We start from the raw sequence: 17,482 nt of genomic DNA on the forward strand, positions 1-17,482 counted from the left end.
TGTGGCGAAATGCTACAAGTTCTTCAAATACGTATAGAATGATAGTTTTCTTTTTTGTGAGTGTAAAACACTTAAATACACCAGTTTGAATGTTAATGTATCTGTTTCTGAAATGTCTACAGGCAAAATTTGAATACCATTGGATAAAACAGATTATAAACTTTTTACAAAACCTGATACAGTCAAGTGGAAAATAATCTAACTAAGCTTATCTCATCTTGTTCCATGAAAAACATATTTTACCTATTGTGCTGCAACATCATAACTCAAATGAGGTATTAGATAATAATTAAAGCAAGCTTATCACAAGCTTTAAAAAAATCAGGACTAACTGTAACAGAAGTTGTTCACAAACATCTTTTCTTTTAGCAACATATCACAAACCTAATCTTTGATCACATTTTTGTGATCTCTGTGTGTCTCTGCTCAAAAGGAAATTATATTAGCATATACAGTTCGAGATAATGGAAAAAGCTTTCATTAAGATTTAAGATCACTAGCCTGTGGCTTCTCAAAACTGAGATATGGTCAATTACATTACACCATGACAACTGAGGTTGAAAAGCAGTGATTGGCTAAAAGCATCCAAAACTACACTTTAATTGGAGTTACAAGGCTGAAATTGCACTGTTTTGTTAAAAACAATTTCCAATTTCTTCCTAGGTGCTATAAGTATCATACTATGATCAGAAAAATTTCAGGAAGTTCACAAGCCCTTTATATATATTTTCATTTGGAGTGAGCTGAAATAATCCCAAATCAAAGTAATGTGGTAACAGTGACAATATTGGGTTTCTTAAGTTATACTTTTGACAGTTTTAAGTACCTTCAGCTAGATTTTTATAGGACTTGTTATAGATTGAGTACCTAGGCTTTTATAAGAATTGTGACTGAGATGATTGTTTGAAGTTAGACTTGAGTCAGTATTGAATATTTTACAGTAAAATAGTATAAGATTGTTGTACTGTTATATATTTAATCTGTGTTGCAGGGTCTAAAAATGATTTGGGATGATTCACCTTTTTCCATGCCAGGCTAAAAAAAAATAGGATAATCTGTAAATTTATGTTACTTTAAAAGATAGATACCATGATAATTTTCCTTGCAAAGGCAAAAGCCCGAGTTATTTTATCACATCTAAGCTTTAATGATTTTTTTAATATATACAGAAACTTAACTAGTGAGTATTACATGAATATATATTGGTAGATAGTACTGTAGTAATTATGAATTACATGCACTTACGTTGATTCTTGTTGAAACAAAGAAATAATATTTGAATTCAGAATAAGTTGTTGTTTTCTCTGTTCACAAACTGTTTTGTTGATGAGTGCTTTCTTGAAAATTTTGCACACTAATCTCTTTGCACTAAATTTTTAAGGTGTTCTTTTATAAATTATTTTAAAGTTTATAAAGCTAGAGAACTTCCTTTTGTAAAAAAAAAAAATAGTAATAATAACAATAATGATAATGCTATTGCAAAAAATAAATCTTTTTTTTCCATAATTATTATTTATTTAAGAAATTTTCATTTCAGGAGTGGTAGAAAGTGGGCCCATGTTAGTTGTGCCCTCTGGATACCTGAAGTTAGTATTGGAAACGTTGATAAAATGGAGCCAATTACCAAAATATCAGAGATTTCAGTAAGTCTTACTCTGTGCTTTTGTTTGAGTAATTTTTTTGTATGTACTTCTGCCCTTTTTTAGACCATTTTACATAAATCAGAACAGTTATTCTTGAGAATATAAGTAGTATTGCTTAATTAATGATGAAAAGCAAAAATGAAGAAATTTTATAATATGAAGTCAATTAGTTTTAGTTGACTTCAGTGTTAAAGTTTTAAGTAATTCTCTGTCCTACTGAAATAATTTACTGGTTAAGAATGGGAATCAGCCAGCATAATTTTTCTTCAGTGTAAATTGCTTAAAGTCTGTAATTTGTGACAAAATTTCACATTTATATTAAAAACGAGAAAGATTGTAATAAAATATTTACTTCAATTCTAAGTAATTTTTTATCAAACCTTATTGTAAGTGAAAAGAAATGTCAGGATTGGTAACACAAGTATTAGTGTGCATGATTGAGCTTGCATATTGCATGTCCAAAGCATAAGAATATATCTTACATTTTGTTGGCATTATAATGAAGTACTGTAGTCTGTAAGTAAGTAAATTTTCATATAGAGTTTAAGTATTTCCAGTATTAATGATTGTTATGAAATACTGAGTACATATGTATTAGTACGTGTAAAGGCTGCTGAGTTTAGCATTGAAGTTATTCCAATTCATTATGAAGTAGGGTGTATGAGTAATGGCACAAGTTAATTTTAAGCTTTCTCTGCAAAGGTATTGATGATTCAATAATTTGAAAATGTCAGGAATGATCTAATCATTTCTAAAAACAGCAAAGTTTTTCCTGATGAAATTCGGTTACTTAAATGAAACAAATGGACTATATAATACTGTATTATGTAAGTCTATATGTATTAAGGAATGTTAGTTTGAACACATCTTACCACATGTACAGTATTATATGTACTAAATACTTCACACTGTTCTATATATAATTGAGCTTACTTTATCATTTTTACTAGCTTAATCATGATTGAAAAGAATCTATGATTTGTAAATTTACCCTTCGTCGTTACAAACTTGCTAATACATTTTAAGCATACTATACTATTAATTATGTTTACACTTGCATTTAGCTGTAGATGTTTATATACCATATTTTTTAGCTTTGAATTTATTATTAATAAATTGAACACCTATTTAGCTTAATTTTTAAAACTTTTCAATTTCAAATATTTCTTTAAAACATTTTATTTAGCATTTTCCTTTGAAAATTTACCAGTAAATAATGAAATTCTGAAAACTGCATTTGAATTTCTAGATTTAATTATCAATTTTGCAAATATCAACAAAATTTATAAGTGTAAGACAATTTTAAAGCATAACTGAACAATAAGTACATTCTATTAAGGTGTTTGTAGTGAGAAAAAAGGGTAATACCATTTACCACTTTACATTTTATGTGTTACTTTCTTAGTAAGATAAGCATATTGATAGAGCTTGTAGTGAGTTTTAATTAATGACATACTTTATTGAACAGTCAGTTTAATTTTGTTTCATTAATAGATTGAAATTGAATCATTGCTTGGTTATTGTTAGCTAACTTGTGATCTAACTGCAATCACAGATTGACTCGCAGATGTGAAATTTAATTATTACCTAAGATTCTAATTGTTTTTCATTTCATTAATCATAGATTTTAACTTCAATAATTTTAAAAGAACAAGAACATCTTAGAATTTTTGTAGGATGCGTTGGTCTGATTCTTGGATGAAAAATTGTAAGGATTACTCATTAATTATCTCAGTATGGTTAAGCATCATTTATTAAATAATAAACCACCAGAAAACAGAAAAAATCATAAAACAAATCATGCTGAAAAAGTCTTTAATAAAGTACGTAAAAAAGTGATGTATTGATGACAAATTGAGTGTGATTTATAAATCAATGATTCTTTTATTATTTAGCCTAGTAGATGGTCTCTTTTGTGTTCCCTTTGCCGAGAAAGAGTTGGAGCTTGCATACAGTGCTCAGTGAGTAAAGAAAATGTGTTGTTTAGATTTGAGAAATTGTAAATTTCATATAAGAGTATATTTTGATATTTTTCATCATATTGATGAATCTATGGTGCACTCCAATTATTTCTTTGATTTTAGTTTTAAATTTAGAAATTGATTTTTTTAATGTTTTCCATAAAAGTATCAGACAGACGGTAGCACTATCTATGTAGGGATAGCTTGGATTGTTCATCAAGATAGTATTTTAAATATTTCCTCAATAGGTTATCAGAACTTTACAATACCATACAGTGTTTCCTTTTATAACAATATCTATGTAATGACTGAGTCATAAGTTCTGATAATGTTTGTAAGTATCATAACAAAAAGTTTGAATTTCTTGTTTTTCTTTCTTCTGCTTCTTTTTTATTATTATAGATAACTCAAAAACCAAAAGAATAGTGTCATCCAATTTTACTGAGGTGACATAGTTTCAAATGGAGTATCAACTTTCATAATACTATTAATAATTAGTAGTAATTAAGAAAAAGGGTCATAATTCTAGTGTCAATGATATTATCATTATCCCTTGAAATTAGCTTTCTTACAGAAAATTATTATTCCTTTAAAAAGCTTAAGTACAGGGTGAAACAGAAATTACTAGCCAATAATAGATAAACAATAAATATCAGAGTCGGTACCTCATTGTATTTAACTTGATTATAAATCCAACCTTCCTATGTCTTTTGAAACACTGCATTAAAAAAATCAAGTAGAAAAAAAAAAACTTTTCAAAAAGGAATTAAATGTAGGTATGGCTAATATCAGTCCTTCAAAAACAATGCAAACATGATAGTAGGGTTCACATTTGCATCATCCCTACATATTGACTGAAAACAAGCTTTTGTACCCTTATGGCAAGTGTGACAAAATAATTGTGAATTTTGCTGCAATGAAACAAAATAAAAATAAAAACTGAATGCCATTTATTACATGGATTTCATACAAAACACTAGATGCCTTGTTACAAAATGTTACATTTATATAATATATACATGTGATAAGTGAATAAAACTATTATTAAACACTCAGAATAACAGTAGAGTGAACATCTCAACCATACAACCCCAAGCTTGAATAACTGCAGTAGCAGTATACTCCACATGATGTACATACCGCCACAAAATAAATAAAAAAGGACATCATTTGCATATACAAGTTTATAAAATTCATTTAGTTCTCTTCATCTGGAGTACCTTGTAGATTTATTTTAGTATGCTCATTGGCACAGTCTGATCCACCTTTGCAATTGCAGAATATTGTATGTATGCCGAATAGCATGAACATCTTGACAATATGCACCTTGCACAAGAACACATTACAAACTTGTGTATACATTCTGTAGTGGGTAGTATGCCAGGTGGAAACATTACAGGATGTCGTGTCTTATTAACTGGATCCTTTGACCGTTTGAATAATGTAGGGTCAATAGGTGGCAGACTGGCTTCTAATGCATGTTTCCTTTTACATCCTTGCAAATGTGCTCTCATTACGTTCATGTGGGATGTTTCATCAGTGGGAGCCAAGGACATGAGCTGAATCTTTTGATGTTGGCTCTTGAGCTGTTTTTCTACTTGAACATGCAAGTTGTACTGACTTTGGTGCCATAAATTTGGTTTTACAATCATAGTGATATATAGCATGTGCTACATGTAACTCACTGACTGATCCTTGTATTTCACTGACACTTCATGTGCCCACTGATCCCCACATGCATCCAGTATGACTTCATTAAATGGTTTATGGTGTCTGTTATAGTACACACAGCTACTCAGTTTTGACGATCTGGGTGCTTCTTATCGATTTTAAAAGACATGAATCTTCACTAAACAAACTATGTGCTTTAGAGTCAAAACTTCGAATATCAAAACGACAGTGTTGTTTTTACTTACGATTTGTTTGACAGGTCAAGTGTTCATTTTTCCTAGTTTCCTAAGGTGTGATTTTGAAGTATATGATGGTACACAGTTTTTGTGACAGTGCACAGTGTAATTAGGGTCATCACAAAAGTTTCTGTCTATATCAGAATGCAAATTATCATCTCTAAGTATGCTTGCTTCAATGAACTTTGTGATTGGTTGGCTTGGGTTAGAGCAGGCACTGACTTTATCAAATACATACTCATTCATGATGTTTGTGTTCTGAAAATACATTAAACATCAAGTTAACATACGTGTCCTGCACTCTACTAAATAGAAGTTGTCCAACTTGTTAGAACAAAAAGGATATTCATTATTTTATTTGTTAATTTTTCAAGACAAAATAAAAAGAAACATGTAAGTTTAATTTATAAGTTAACCATATAATAACGATCTACTTATATAACTCTTGTGATCTTTATAAAAGTTAAACTAGTGAAATTGTTCGAAATTTGACATGAAAGATCCTAAAAGTATGTAGTTTCATTTCAGGAAAATATAATTTTTAATTTTGATTTTTTCTACTATTTCAACTAAAACATTCATTATTTAATGTAGTTATTTTCACTTCGACTTTGAATAGTTCACATGCAAGGAGATTTTCATTTTGAGTATAAAAACACTATTTATTATCTTACAGTTTCACATTTTGTTTGCATAATCTCCTGAATTAATATTAAAAGTTCTTTAAGGTAAATATTTATTATTTATTTTTTTCTACTATATCACTAACTCTAGTTATTATTATCAATGTACAGTGCAATGAAATGTTTAAAATTAAGAAATGGAAGTATATACATACCTTTTAGCTCTTTGTAGAAGTCTTTTGAAACATTTTTTTAATATGTGTAATTTCATGTCTTTATAGTTTCAGTTACAGTTTATTTTCATTTTTTCTTTCCAATTCTTTGTGTTTTATTATTTATGCCAGTATATTAACTGGTCACCCCATGCAGACTCTTTCACTAACACTAACAAACGTGAATGATGCCATCATGTTTAGACACTTTCAAAATCCAAGCTAAATGTATAAAAATCATTAAACCTTTCAAATATCCATTTTAAAACATGAGTAATATATAATTTATTAACATATAAGCATAAAATGTAAATGCAGTTGTAACTGTGTAGCAAACTAATAGATGAATAAGATGAGAAACACTTTCCAAACGCTAGGTACCCCCCGAGAGAGCAGTGGACTAAGCTTTTTTTTCTATCTCTTAGTACAACTCCATACACTGGTAATGTTTCTTAGGCTATTAAGTAAATAGCAGAAAATCTGCTCTTTCTATTAGCTATAAGCATGCTATTCAACTTCGAACTGTCACTTAGCAACACAGCTTCGACTTTGCAAGCGGGCGTGGCTGACCTTAAACTTAGAAAAAAATTTACCATATTTCATGTGGGAAGAAATTCTTTGAAAGTTTCCAGAAAGTGATAAAATACATCTGTTTAGTGTACTTTGATTGAACTAACAATCTATATTCATTGCTCACAGTTTCTTGTATAAGAACTCTTAACATGAACAGATAACATGACAGCAAAAACTGCATTTTTAGATGTTTCTTCTTAAAATATATAAATATAGGAATTAAACTTAGATAATATAAACTTTAAATTATAATGTACTTGATAATTATAATTTTATTAAACTACATTTATAGTAAAGTGCTGTATTCAAATTTTGAATGTAACTCGGTAACATGCACAGAAGGGGGTTAACGGTGTTTAAAAATGTCGTTGTTGCTATAGTTAAGAAAATTATAGTAAATACAAGTTGGTCAAGCACTGATAATACTTGTTCTTTATATAGTCTTAGCTGATTAGTTACTGTTTATTTCTGTTTATATTTTACTGCATATTTTATCAGACTTGCCATAAGAGTATAAAACATGTCTCCAATCAATAAAACAGTGCCACCAGTACATTTGTTGTGCCCAAAAACCTAGAACTGGACAGTTTGTTCAACATTTTATCACTTGTTGTTGCTGAGATATGATCTTTTGTATCTCTACATTTGCATTTGAAATGAGGGAGAATGGTTACCATGGAAACCAGTCGTTTCATACATACATATATATATAAAAATCCCCAAGAGCACCAGCTTGGTATACTACATTTTCTGATTGTATATGGTCTGAAGATACAAAATCAGCAAAAAACCATTGTGGGATCTCCAGCTCAAGGTTAGGTAAAAAAAAAAACTACTTTGGTTGCTAGACTATAATACTGGGTTTTAATTACAAAGAGAGAGTTAGTGTTTCTCTGTGTGTGTGTTACTCACCATATCATTAATCAAATTCTCGTTAACCATGTATCACTTTGTAACATTGAATTTTTCATTAAGTGATGACGTAAGTAAAGAACTTGATATTGAACTTTTAATGGTAATTGAATTGAATTCCTGTATTGTAGTTCAATGTTACTACAATAAATATTGATACCCAAATAATTGCGTGCAAATTAATATCATTATGAAATCTGCATTTGGGTGCAAATATAATTTGCTTGAAAATATTTTAAAATAAAATCTTGAGTAATTGATGTATGAAAAGTTTATTAAACCTAAATATTGTCACTAAACCTGACAATTTCTGCTGATAACATTATTTTACTTACATGTATGTTGGTTCATGTAGTACATGAATGCAAGTTTGAAAGTTTGCTGTATATTTTCATTTTCATATAATAAGATTATAATCTTTGGTTTATTAACAAAAAATTAAAAAAAATTACATAAATACAATATGTACTGTTGACTGATTTTTTAAAAATAATATTTCATACAATTTAATTTTATCTGTATATTCAGAGAACTAGTTTTAGCTATCTATAACTCTATACATGAGCTAAAATGGTAGTTCAATTTTCCTTTCAGACTTCCATAGGCAGGTAGGTAATATCATTAGATTTTTCTTTTACAATTTTTGTACCTTTTTTTTATTTCTAGGTGAAAACATGCAAGACTGCCTACCATGTCACTTGTGCCTTCGAAAAATAACCTTGATATGAAAGCAATCATGGAGGATGAAAAAGATGATGATGGCGTGAAGTTAAGAGTTAGTTGTTTTTCTGTTGTTTTTTTTATGTACATTTTGAATCAACATGTTATACTTTGTAATGCTTATTGTAATTTATGTCTTCATATATTCGATGATATAGAAGTGTCACGCATACTAATTTGTGAAAGTCTGGCCTAAAACAATTTAATTTGTTCTTTGGATTTCTTTCAGAGCTTTAATAATATGTAATACTACATTTATTAGGAGGTTTCTTGTTAGTAATTTATTTGTGTTCTGATGCTCATGCTATTTTCCATTAAAGTTCTGTTTTTCTTTCCCACAATTAACCAGTTTACAGAATCTATGAATATGAAATTTTAAGTTGAGTGAGGCAAGTGTCAGAAATGTATGAAAAGGTAATTATGACCAACTTGGATTTGGCAAAGAAAAACAATTTGCTTTGTACCGCTGTCATATTAAAATCAGTAGTGATGACTAGAAATGCTTTGTTATATAAATAAACTCATACCATTGCCTGTCATAACTGGTGTGAAATTCTTAAAAGTCTCCACCTAATGGATGGAAACATTCACACCCTAAATTTACTATTACCTACTAACCCACTTTTCAGAACCTCCATCTCTAAGTATAATTTCTCTTTGTACTTGGATCACTAGTGACCATCAAATGAATTTTGATTTTAACTATCAATTTACAATAGAAGAACCAAAACATTATATTTTTACTGGGTTCTAACGTGGTTTCATGGTTAGGGCACTCGACTTGCAATCTGTGGGCCACAGGATTTAAACATATTGCTCATCATGCTAACCCTTTTAGCTGTGGGAGTTTTATGATGTGACAACCAATCCAACTGTTTGTTGGTATAGAGTATCCCAGAATTTGCAGTTGTTGTTGTTGACTGTTTCTCTTCTCTCTAATCTATCAATTCCAAATTAGGGACAGCTAGCGCAGATAGCCCTCAAGTTAGCTTTGCTTGAAATTCAGTATACAAACAATCTATTTTCTCTCTTTTTTTTTTTTCATGGATTTTGTTAAGAACTTGAAAATTGAAAACATTTTGTACAAACAAATTCTTTTTCCAATTTTACTTATCAGTCATATTATCAAGAACAGTGCAAATAGACTACACATAATGTTAAAGTTTGTGTCTAAAGTATCCCAGATTTCATTTTATCATATTTTAGTCATTAGTCTTCAGTTGAAAAGAGAACCTAAGCAGGTTTAAATATAGCTTTAAATGGTAGGTTATGATTTTACCTGTAGACTTTGTTTTCAGTTAAAACTTTGACTTGGCTGGTGACCCAAGCTCACCACATTGTACTTCCATTTAAAAAAAAACAATTATTAAAGTACTGCTTGGCCAAAAATGATTTTCAAAAAATGTGAACATGGAGTTAATTTTACAACATTCAGGTAAAAATAGCTATTGTAGCTTTAATTAACTTTCTTGAATAAAGCTGTTATATTATCATTTTATTATTAAATAAATTTCTTTATATTACATTAGAACCCTCAAGTATCAAGATGTCCATATTGGCACTTGTAAAAGATAAAGTTGAGGATGGTATCTTTTGGAAAGGCTGTATGTTAAACATATAATTATCATACATTTTTCTACTACCCTGACTCTGAAACATAGCCTTAAATTTCTTGTCCAGAGATGCTTGAAAATGATGTATGTTTGCTTAGATTATTATTAAATTATTCATTTTTCATTCAGAAAATTGTCACATCACATTAATTTTCATCTCTTTCTTTATCATGTTGTACTATATTACTGGAACAGTAGATTAACTCATAACAAGACAAAGTAAGTTAATAACATACCAATCATGAACTAAACACAGCTGTTCAGTAATTTATTAATGCATTTTACACAACAGTTAAATGATAGAAATGTATACGTTTTGGTGAGGAAAGTGCTGTCTGTGTCAGAAACAGGTGTTCCATGGAACAATTTAACATTATTAAAACAATTTCAGTAATAGAATGACTTATATTAAAATAACTCTTTGGTTCTGTCTTTGCATCTTTTCAGTCTTACTGTCAAAAACACAGTCAAAAGAAAGAGGCAAATCATTCTTCTGATTCAGAAGTTGAAAAGGAAAGTCCAAGAAAAAAAAAAATGAGAAAAATCAGAAGCCCAAGAAAGAGTATGAAATGTCTAGTGAGGATCGAGCAAATGCAAGGGAGAAAAAGTAATGCTACATTTACATTGTATTAAATTTTCAAAGAAACTTTGATAAATGGTACTTAGAACTTTCTCTAGATAAGGGTTTACATAGGAGTGGCAAGTTTTGGGGTATAGTTTTTAGTATTCCTGGTCTTAAAAATCTTCTAAAATCTAAAATTGTATGTCTGTTGTCAAGTTATAGAAAGTTTTTGGAAAATGGTGGTTTCAAGTAATTTATTTCATTTAGCTTGGGACCATCATAATATGAAGTAGTTCATTATTATCTGCTGATAAATAATCAATGATATTGCAATTAATTTGAAACAGATCTTGGAAAAAAAATATAAAACTGGACATAATAAAACATTTGTATTTTATTGATGTATGGACTGAGTGAATCCTATAAAGATGTGTTACAATACTTTCTCATATTTACTGCGACTTTCTTTCTCAGGTTCATTTTTTAATCTTCATTAACCAGAGCAAAGAGAACTGAGTAGATCTGCAGTATAGCTCCTGAATATTGTGAATTTCAGACTTGAGCATGCTGTATATTTTTTGTGTATTCAGAGATTTTGAATTTCTTGTAAATATATTTGATTACTGTTGAAACTAACATAGTTGTTTAGTGTATATTCTTTTAGTTTTCTATGATAAATGCAGTTTGAGAAATTAAGAATGTGTATAGTATTTTCTCACGTATTAAAAATATAAACTAATACTTAACATTGGGAAGAACATGGAAACATTTATAAAGTTTTTTGTAGTATTGTGGTAATTTTTTTTCTGTTTGAATGGTTTTTGCAATAGGATTGTACAGATGTCATCAGAGTTTTACAACTATGTAAATACAAAGGAGACAGCAGATTTGTTACAGGTAGACCCAACTGTTGTGGATTTCGTCTATCAGTATTGGAAACTGAAGAGAAAGGTAACTGTTTTATAATAATTTAACCCTCTCGCCCCGGGTATTCTTTACTGCTCATGACACAAGGTTTTAGTGTCTTACATTCAAAATTTTATTAAACTACTTTTTGTTTGTGTTATACCAATAAATATAGCATAAAATCTTAGCTAATAACCTTTATTTTAATAGTACATAAGTAAATTACTCACTATAAAATCATCATTGCTTAGACAAACCATAATTTTTATAGCCTTCAATTTTGTTTTGTTACAGAGCTATCAAATATAAAATCAGACCTCCTGCCTCACCCACCTGTCACATCCTCTCTTTCAGGATTTGTTAATAGTTCTCTCATACATTTAATTTTATATTACCTATAACTGATAGAAAGTCAAGGTTTTCATCTATCAAATGACGTATTGTATAACATTGTGTTCTGAACACAGAATAGTCAATTTCACTTCTAATTCAACTTTAGTTCCCACGGGAATCACAATGGCTAGCTTGGATGTATTTGTAATGGCTCTTGTCGCATAGTTAGAAAGCCAGAAAAATTGTGTTTGTTAGAGGAAATTGTCTGCTTTATCAAGTTATTATTCTATGTTCTTTGGTGTATTATTTAATTAAATAAAAATTTAATGCACTACTACCATTAGTTTAATAAAAACTGTCATCGATAGTCGAGAGCAAAGAAAGAGAATTATGTTTATTCTTTATTTATTATTATTATAAAAGTAACTAAAATGAAGAAATAAATATCTCTTTAGGTTAGTTAAGGTTATATTAGGTAAAATAAACAATAATAATATAATAAAAATGTTTCACGAGTAGCTCTCATGAGTAATGTAATTCGATAGCGTAACATGAACTGCACATTCCCCAAGTGATTTACAACTTATGATGGCGTGAATAGTAGTCAGACATGGTTCAAAGGGCAATCAAAAGAACAATAAAATATAATTACAAATAGATATATGCTATTACAAGCTTAAAGCTTCTTAGGATAGATGAATGTAGTTTCATGCCACATTTGAAGTCATTCTAGAAAGAAAAGGAGGATAATTTAGATATTTTTTTTTGGGGGGGGGGGGTTACAAGTTTAGTGAAATTGGCCAACCTTGTATTGAGTTATGGTAAAGAAAATATCAGATAGAATATAAAGTTTTACTGCAAACAAACATTTGAAATGTATTTAGGAGGTTTTAGAGATTACACAAATGAAATTTGGGATTTTTGAGATGAAGAAAAGTATTTGTAATCTTAACATGAAAATCACTTTGCACATGGATTATTCAAAACAAATACTCAATATATTCATGGACAAATCTTTATTTCAGTTTATTAGAAATACTTCACTAAAAAATGATTTTTTTTATGTGAAAGACTTATAATGTTAACTGAAAGACTGCCAAATTTTGTGAAGATATACACACACAATATTGAAAGTTAGAAGTATTAACTCTATAAAGACTTTAAACGAGTACAAAGAGGTCACATGGTCGGCCAAATTGACTGAGCCCTGTTTGTAGATTTGTAATGCCTTTAACACTTTTAGGCAAAAATGCACCTATGTTTGAAAATTGGCCATTCAGATTCACAAAATATAATGATATGGTATTGATACAAAGACATATGTTAGAAAAATAATGAACAGTGCATATGAAAAAAGATTTCGAATTTTCTCTGCATTGGTTATTTGTACGAGTAATAACTGGAGTCGGAGAACCTGTGCTATGAAGGTTTATATTTTCCTGTTATGAAATAAGAAAGCAAAAGAGTGACAGTCTTTACTGTATTAATTATTTTAAATTTTAAACAGAAACTACTAATAGAAGTTTAGTAAACATCAAAAGTAATAATGATTGTCACAAAATATTGCTGTAACAACTTGGTTTTTGTTTTCAGGCTCAATTTGACAAACCTTTACTTACCCCAAAAGAAGAAGAAACTGACATACTAGGAAGGCAGCAAGAAGACAGCTTATACACTCGCATGAAAATGTTTGTACATTTACGACAAGACTTGGAAAGGGTAGGTGTTTTTTTTAAAACTATGAAAGTAGTTTCTCAAATGTTATGTAGCTGTATGTCTAATGTATTGGTATATTGACATCATTTTATATTATGTTAATTTGTTGCTTTGTTATGTTAAAAATGTAATAAGTTTTTGAATTTTAAAATATGATACTTTTCAGTTTGAAGTAGATATTAATGCTGACATATGTCATGTTTTGTTGTAGGTTACACTTGTTAAATGTATAAATTTTTGTTTTTAGCATTTGTGGTTTCTGTGGATAATATATATCACATACTAGTGAAATGTGGCACACAACACAAATATACATGAGATTTATTCAGCATTTAATCATATGTTTGTAAATTATACACTTTATACATTTAAACTGTATTTTATATCATGTTTTACAAATTAGGTTTAATTTTGTCTTTTAGTAATACATGTATTGTTTTATCACTTATCATGGAAAATATCTCAAAATTATTGTTGTGCCAAGAAAATACATTTACACATGCACACCAAAAAACTGAATGTTGTGTTTTTGTTTATTTAATTTACTTATATTTTTAACATTCTTGAAATGTTTGAATGTGAAAGAACGTGTGAAAATACTCCTTGCTACTTAGTTTGTGTCAAATGTTTCTAAACCATTTAGACTTGACAATATGGAGTGTGTTTGTATGACAGATATTGTCAACTCTTCTTGTAATCTTTTATTATGTTGAATCAAATTGTATTCTTTGGTGTGATGTTTGCAATGATGAATATCAACTTCTAATGTAACAAACTACCTACAACGACAAAATGTACCCAGTAATGAACATAGTGAATTAAATATATCATTCAAAACTATCTTACTTATAGTGATTAAAATACTTTCTTTTGTCAGTTGGGTATCATCACTATTGAAATTATTTTAGCCTCATGTTCTGTCTTGTAATGGAGACCAAAAAATTAGACAACTTAATATTATTCCAAAGATGTTTGCATCCAAGCCATTTGAATAATTGTTTTTCATTTGGATGAAATAAATTGATTCATGTTTACATGTTTTGTATAATTTATGTACTGTTATTTTTATTTCACAGGTAAGAAACTTGTGTTATATGGTGAGCAGGAGGGAGAAGCTTTTCCGTTCTTGGTTGAAACTAAGAGAGGAAATATTCCAGACTCAGGCCAGAACTTTAGCCAACAAATCTCTCAAACTTACAAGCCAAGATATTGGAGCTGTGATGATAGCCAATAAAGGATCTTCTGTGTATGACAAAATGTATTCCATGGACAAAGAACCTGTACCCTGCACTTTGGCTGTGCTAGCAAGGCTCAAACCTGAAGAGTATACTTACATTGAAAAACCCGTAAAGAAGAAAAAGCTAAGACCTTCTACTCAGAGGCTTCCTAATCCTTATGCCAAACAGTACATCAATGGTACTTATGCTCGTTCAAAACGGAGGTTGTCTGCTGTAGTGTGTAGGAATAAAGGTCTTGAAAAATCATCTGAGCCTGTTTTTTGTGACTCTAAGAATCAAGATGATATAAAAATGGAATTAATTGATAGATATCAACCAGTTCATTCAAGAGAACTGTCAGAAACTGTGGATGTCAAGGTGATATCTACAGATACAAGTATATCTACCAATAACTCTCTATCAATGTCTTTGTCTTCAGTGGGTATTGAAGGTTCAGATGAGAAAGCCTCAACTTTAGAAATTTCTAAAAATGAGTTGGATGGTGATTTGGGAGAAAATTATAGTAAAATGGAATATGGTGGTGAGGCTGAGGTGAAAAAACATAAAGAAATAGTTAGTGAGTCTGTGGAAAAGGTTATAAACTGGGAATCAAACAGTGAGCCAATTATGGAATATAATGAAAAAGAGTTAGTTGATGAGGACAAGGTGCAAGCTTGTAAAATGGAAATTGTTGAGGAAACCAAAGTTAAACTTAGTGAACAGGAGTTGACTATTGAAACTGAGGTAGAAGCTAATAAAAATGATTTAGCTAATGAGGTAGAGATGAAAGTTAATGAACAAGAATTGGTTAGCGAAGCAGAGGTGGAAGCTAGTAAAACAGAACTGGATATTGAGGATGAGGTGAACGTTAGTAGAGAAAAATTTATTGGTGAAATCGAAGTAAAAGATAGTGATAAAGAATTGGTTGCTGATGCTAGGGTGAAAGTTAATAAAAAGGAATTAGGTAGTGAAGATGAGGTGGAAGTTATAAATAAAGAATCATGTGACGAAATTGACATAAAGGTTTCTGTCAACAACTCGGTTACTATGCCCGAGGAAAAGATTTCTACAAAAGAATCAAGTTGTGATTCAATAGTAAAGACTCCTGTGGAAGAATTGGGAGGTGGAGATATAGAACCTTGCCTAAAAGAAGTTGAAAGTGAGACTTCTTTACTGGATATAAGTGAAAATACAAGAGAACCAGAGAAGGGCTTACCAATTAACAAATCTTCATCAGAATCAAACACTTTAAAATTGAATCTTGTAGAAAAATTAACTGACCTCTTACCTGTGATAGAAGATTCTAGAAGTAATAACGAAAATGTGATAGATATTAAAAACACTTATTCCTTAGAACTTTTAAAAGAAGTTGATGTAACACTTGAAAGAACTGATCAGCTTTCAAAATTATCAACTCCAAAATTGAAAGTTCCAGAAAAATCACCCCTAGCTGCCACAAACTTGCAAAAATCGTCATCTTTACTAAAAACTCCAAAAAAAGAAGACAGATCACTTTTAAGAACACGATCCAGTTTAGATCATTCACCAGATAAAGATAGGCTGAGAGAAGAAAGTGCAAAAATATGTGAGTCCATATTTGCAACCACTGCTACTTCAAGGGGATCATTAAGCGGGTACCGAATACCCAAGAAAGTCAAATCAGAAAATAATATTTTGGAAAACACAAGAGGAAATTCGCCTGTTTCACCTCTTTCTGAAGTTTCCTCCCCAAAGAAAGATACTTTCTCAACAGGCGATAATTATCAAAAGTTCCGAACATCTAGAAACTGGAGTAATAGTAGGGACTTAATTAGTCACTCTACACTACTAAATGGTGAAAACCAAGGTCAGTCTAAGAGGCTAGTCATCAAACTACGGAAAGATCCAAACTTTCCTGATTCTCCTAGGTGGAAGAGAGACCCCACTTTTGGGGAAGGCACCGATGCTTTTAAAGTTGTACAAAATGACTGGCAGTCACCGCCCAAAAGAACAGATCGCCACTTACGCTCTGACAGAAGATCTGTACTGTCTAATCCAACATGGTTGGCTAAAGAAGACTGTGGTAGTAAAGAAAATGGTGCAAATAGTAGATATTCAATGAGATTTAGAACTACTCAAAACATGTCTAAACCGGATACAGGGGTTAGCTAGCACATGTTGTTCTCGTATACTAACTAAAAGTTAACATAAACTTTTCCAAGCACAAACTTCTATAAATACTGGTAGCGATAAATTTCTTCCCCTTTATATTACATTTGTAAATTTATACATTGTTTGTAAAACATCTGTAAATATATTTTAAACGTCATCCTATTCATTTCAAATGTAAAAAGTTTGTATGAGTTTTGTATATCCAAAAAATGTAGGTAACTGCTTAGTTGTTAAGAATTTCTCTGTTATAATGTGTATACTTTTTGCCTTATGTGACACTTAGTGTTAAATTATAATGTAAAATCAAGTGCACTGGATACCTTAGGGCCTGTATAGAAGTTGTTGGTTTGAACAGTTATAATTACCGTTTTTTTCGAAATATAAGACGCACCCTTATTTTGAAGACAAAGTTTTGGGGGGAAAAAAGCTACAG

The 17,482-nt window shown here is 30.1% G+C and overlaps 1 protein-coding gene and 1 long non-coding RNA gene across 2 annotated transcripts in view; one reads left to right on the forward strand and one right to left on the reverse strand.

Moving 5' to 3' along the window:
* Nucleotides 1-17,476, forward strand: part of LOC106459767 (protein Jade-1-like) — a 51,181-nt gene extending 33,705 nt beyond the window's left edge. Inside the window, 9 exon segments of the mRNA XM_013919419.2 lie at nucleotides 1,538-1,643; nucleotides 3,539-3,604; nucleotides 8,498-8,542; nucleotides 8,544-8,606; nucleotides 10,612-10,713; nucleotides 10,716-10,771; nucleotides 11,557-11,677; nucleotides 13,559-13,684; nucleotides 14,758-17,476. Coding sequence (XP_013774873.1) covers nucleotides 1,538-1,643; nucleotides 3,539-3,604; nucleotides 8,498-8,542; nucleotides 8,544-8,606; nucleotides 10,612-10,713; nucleotides 10,716-10,771; nucleotides 11,557-11,677; nucleotides 13,559-13,684; nucleotides 14,758-17,049 — 2,977 coding nt within the window. The 3' untranslated portion in view covers nucleotides 17,050-17,476.
* LOC111085845 lies at nucleotides 4,594-6,737 on the reverse strand. Its single transcript, XR_002610625.1, has 3 exons — nucleotides 6,593-6,737; nucleotides 6,350-6,553; nucleotides 4,594-5,769 (listed from the first exon to the last, which is right to left on the reverse strand). It is a non-coding gene; the product is annotated as an uncharacterized LOC111085845 (long non-coding RNA).
* Nucleotides 17,477-17,482: the final 6 nt, after the last annotated feature.

Source organism: Limulus polyphemus, unplaced genomic scaffold (assembly GCF_000517525.1).
Source record: "Limulus polyphemus unplaced genomic scaffold, Limulus_polyphemus-2.1.2 Scaffold658, whole genome shotgun sequence".
Classification (NCBI taxonomy): Eukaryota; Metazoa; Arthropoda; class Merostomata; order Xiphosura; family Limulidae; genus Limulus; species Limulus polyphemus.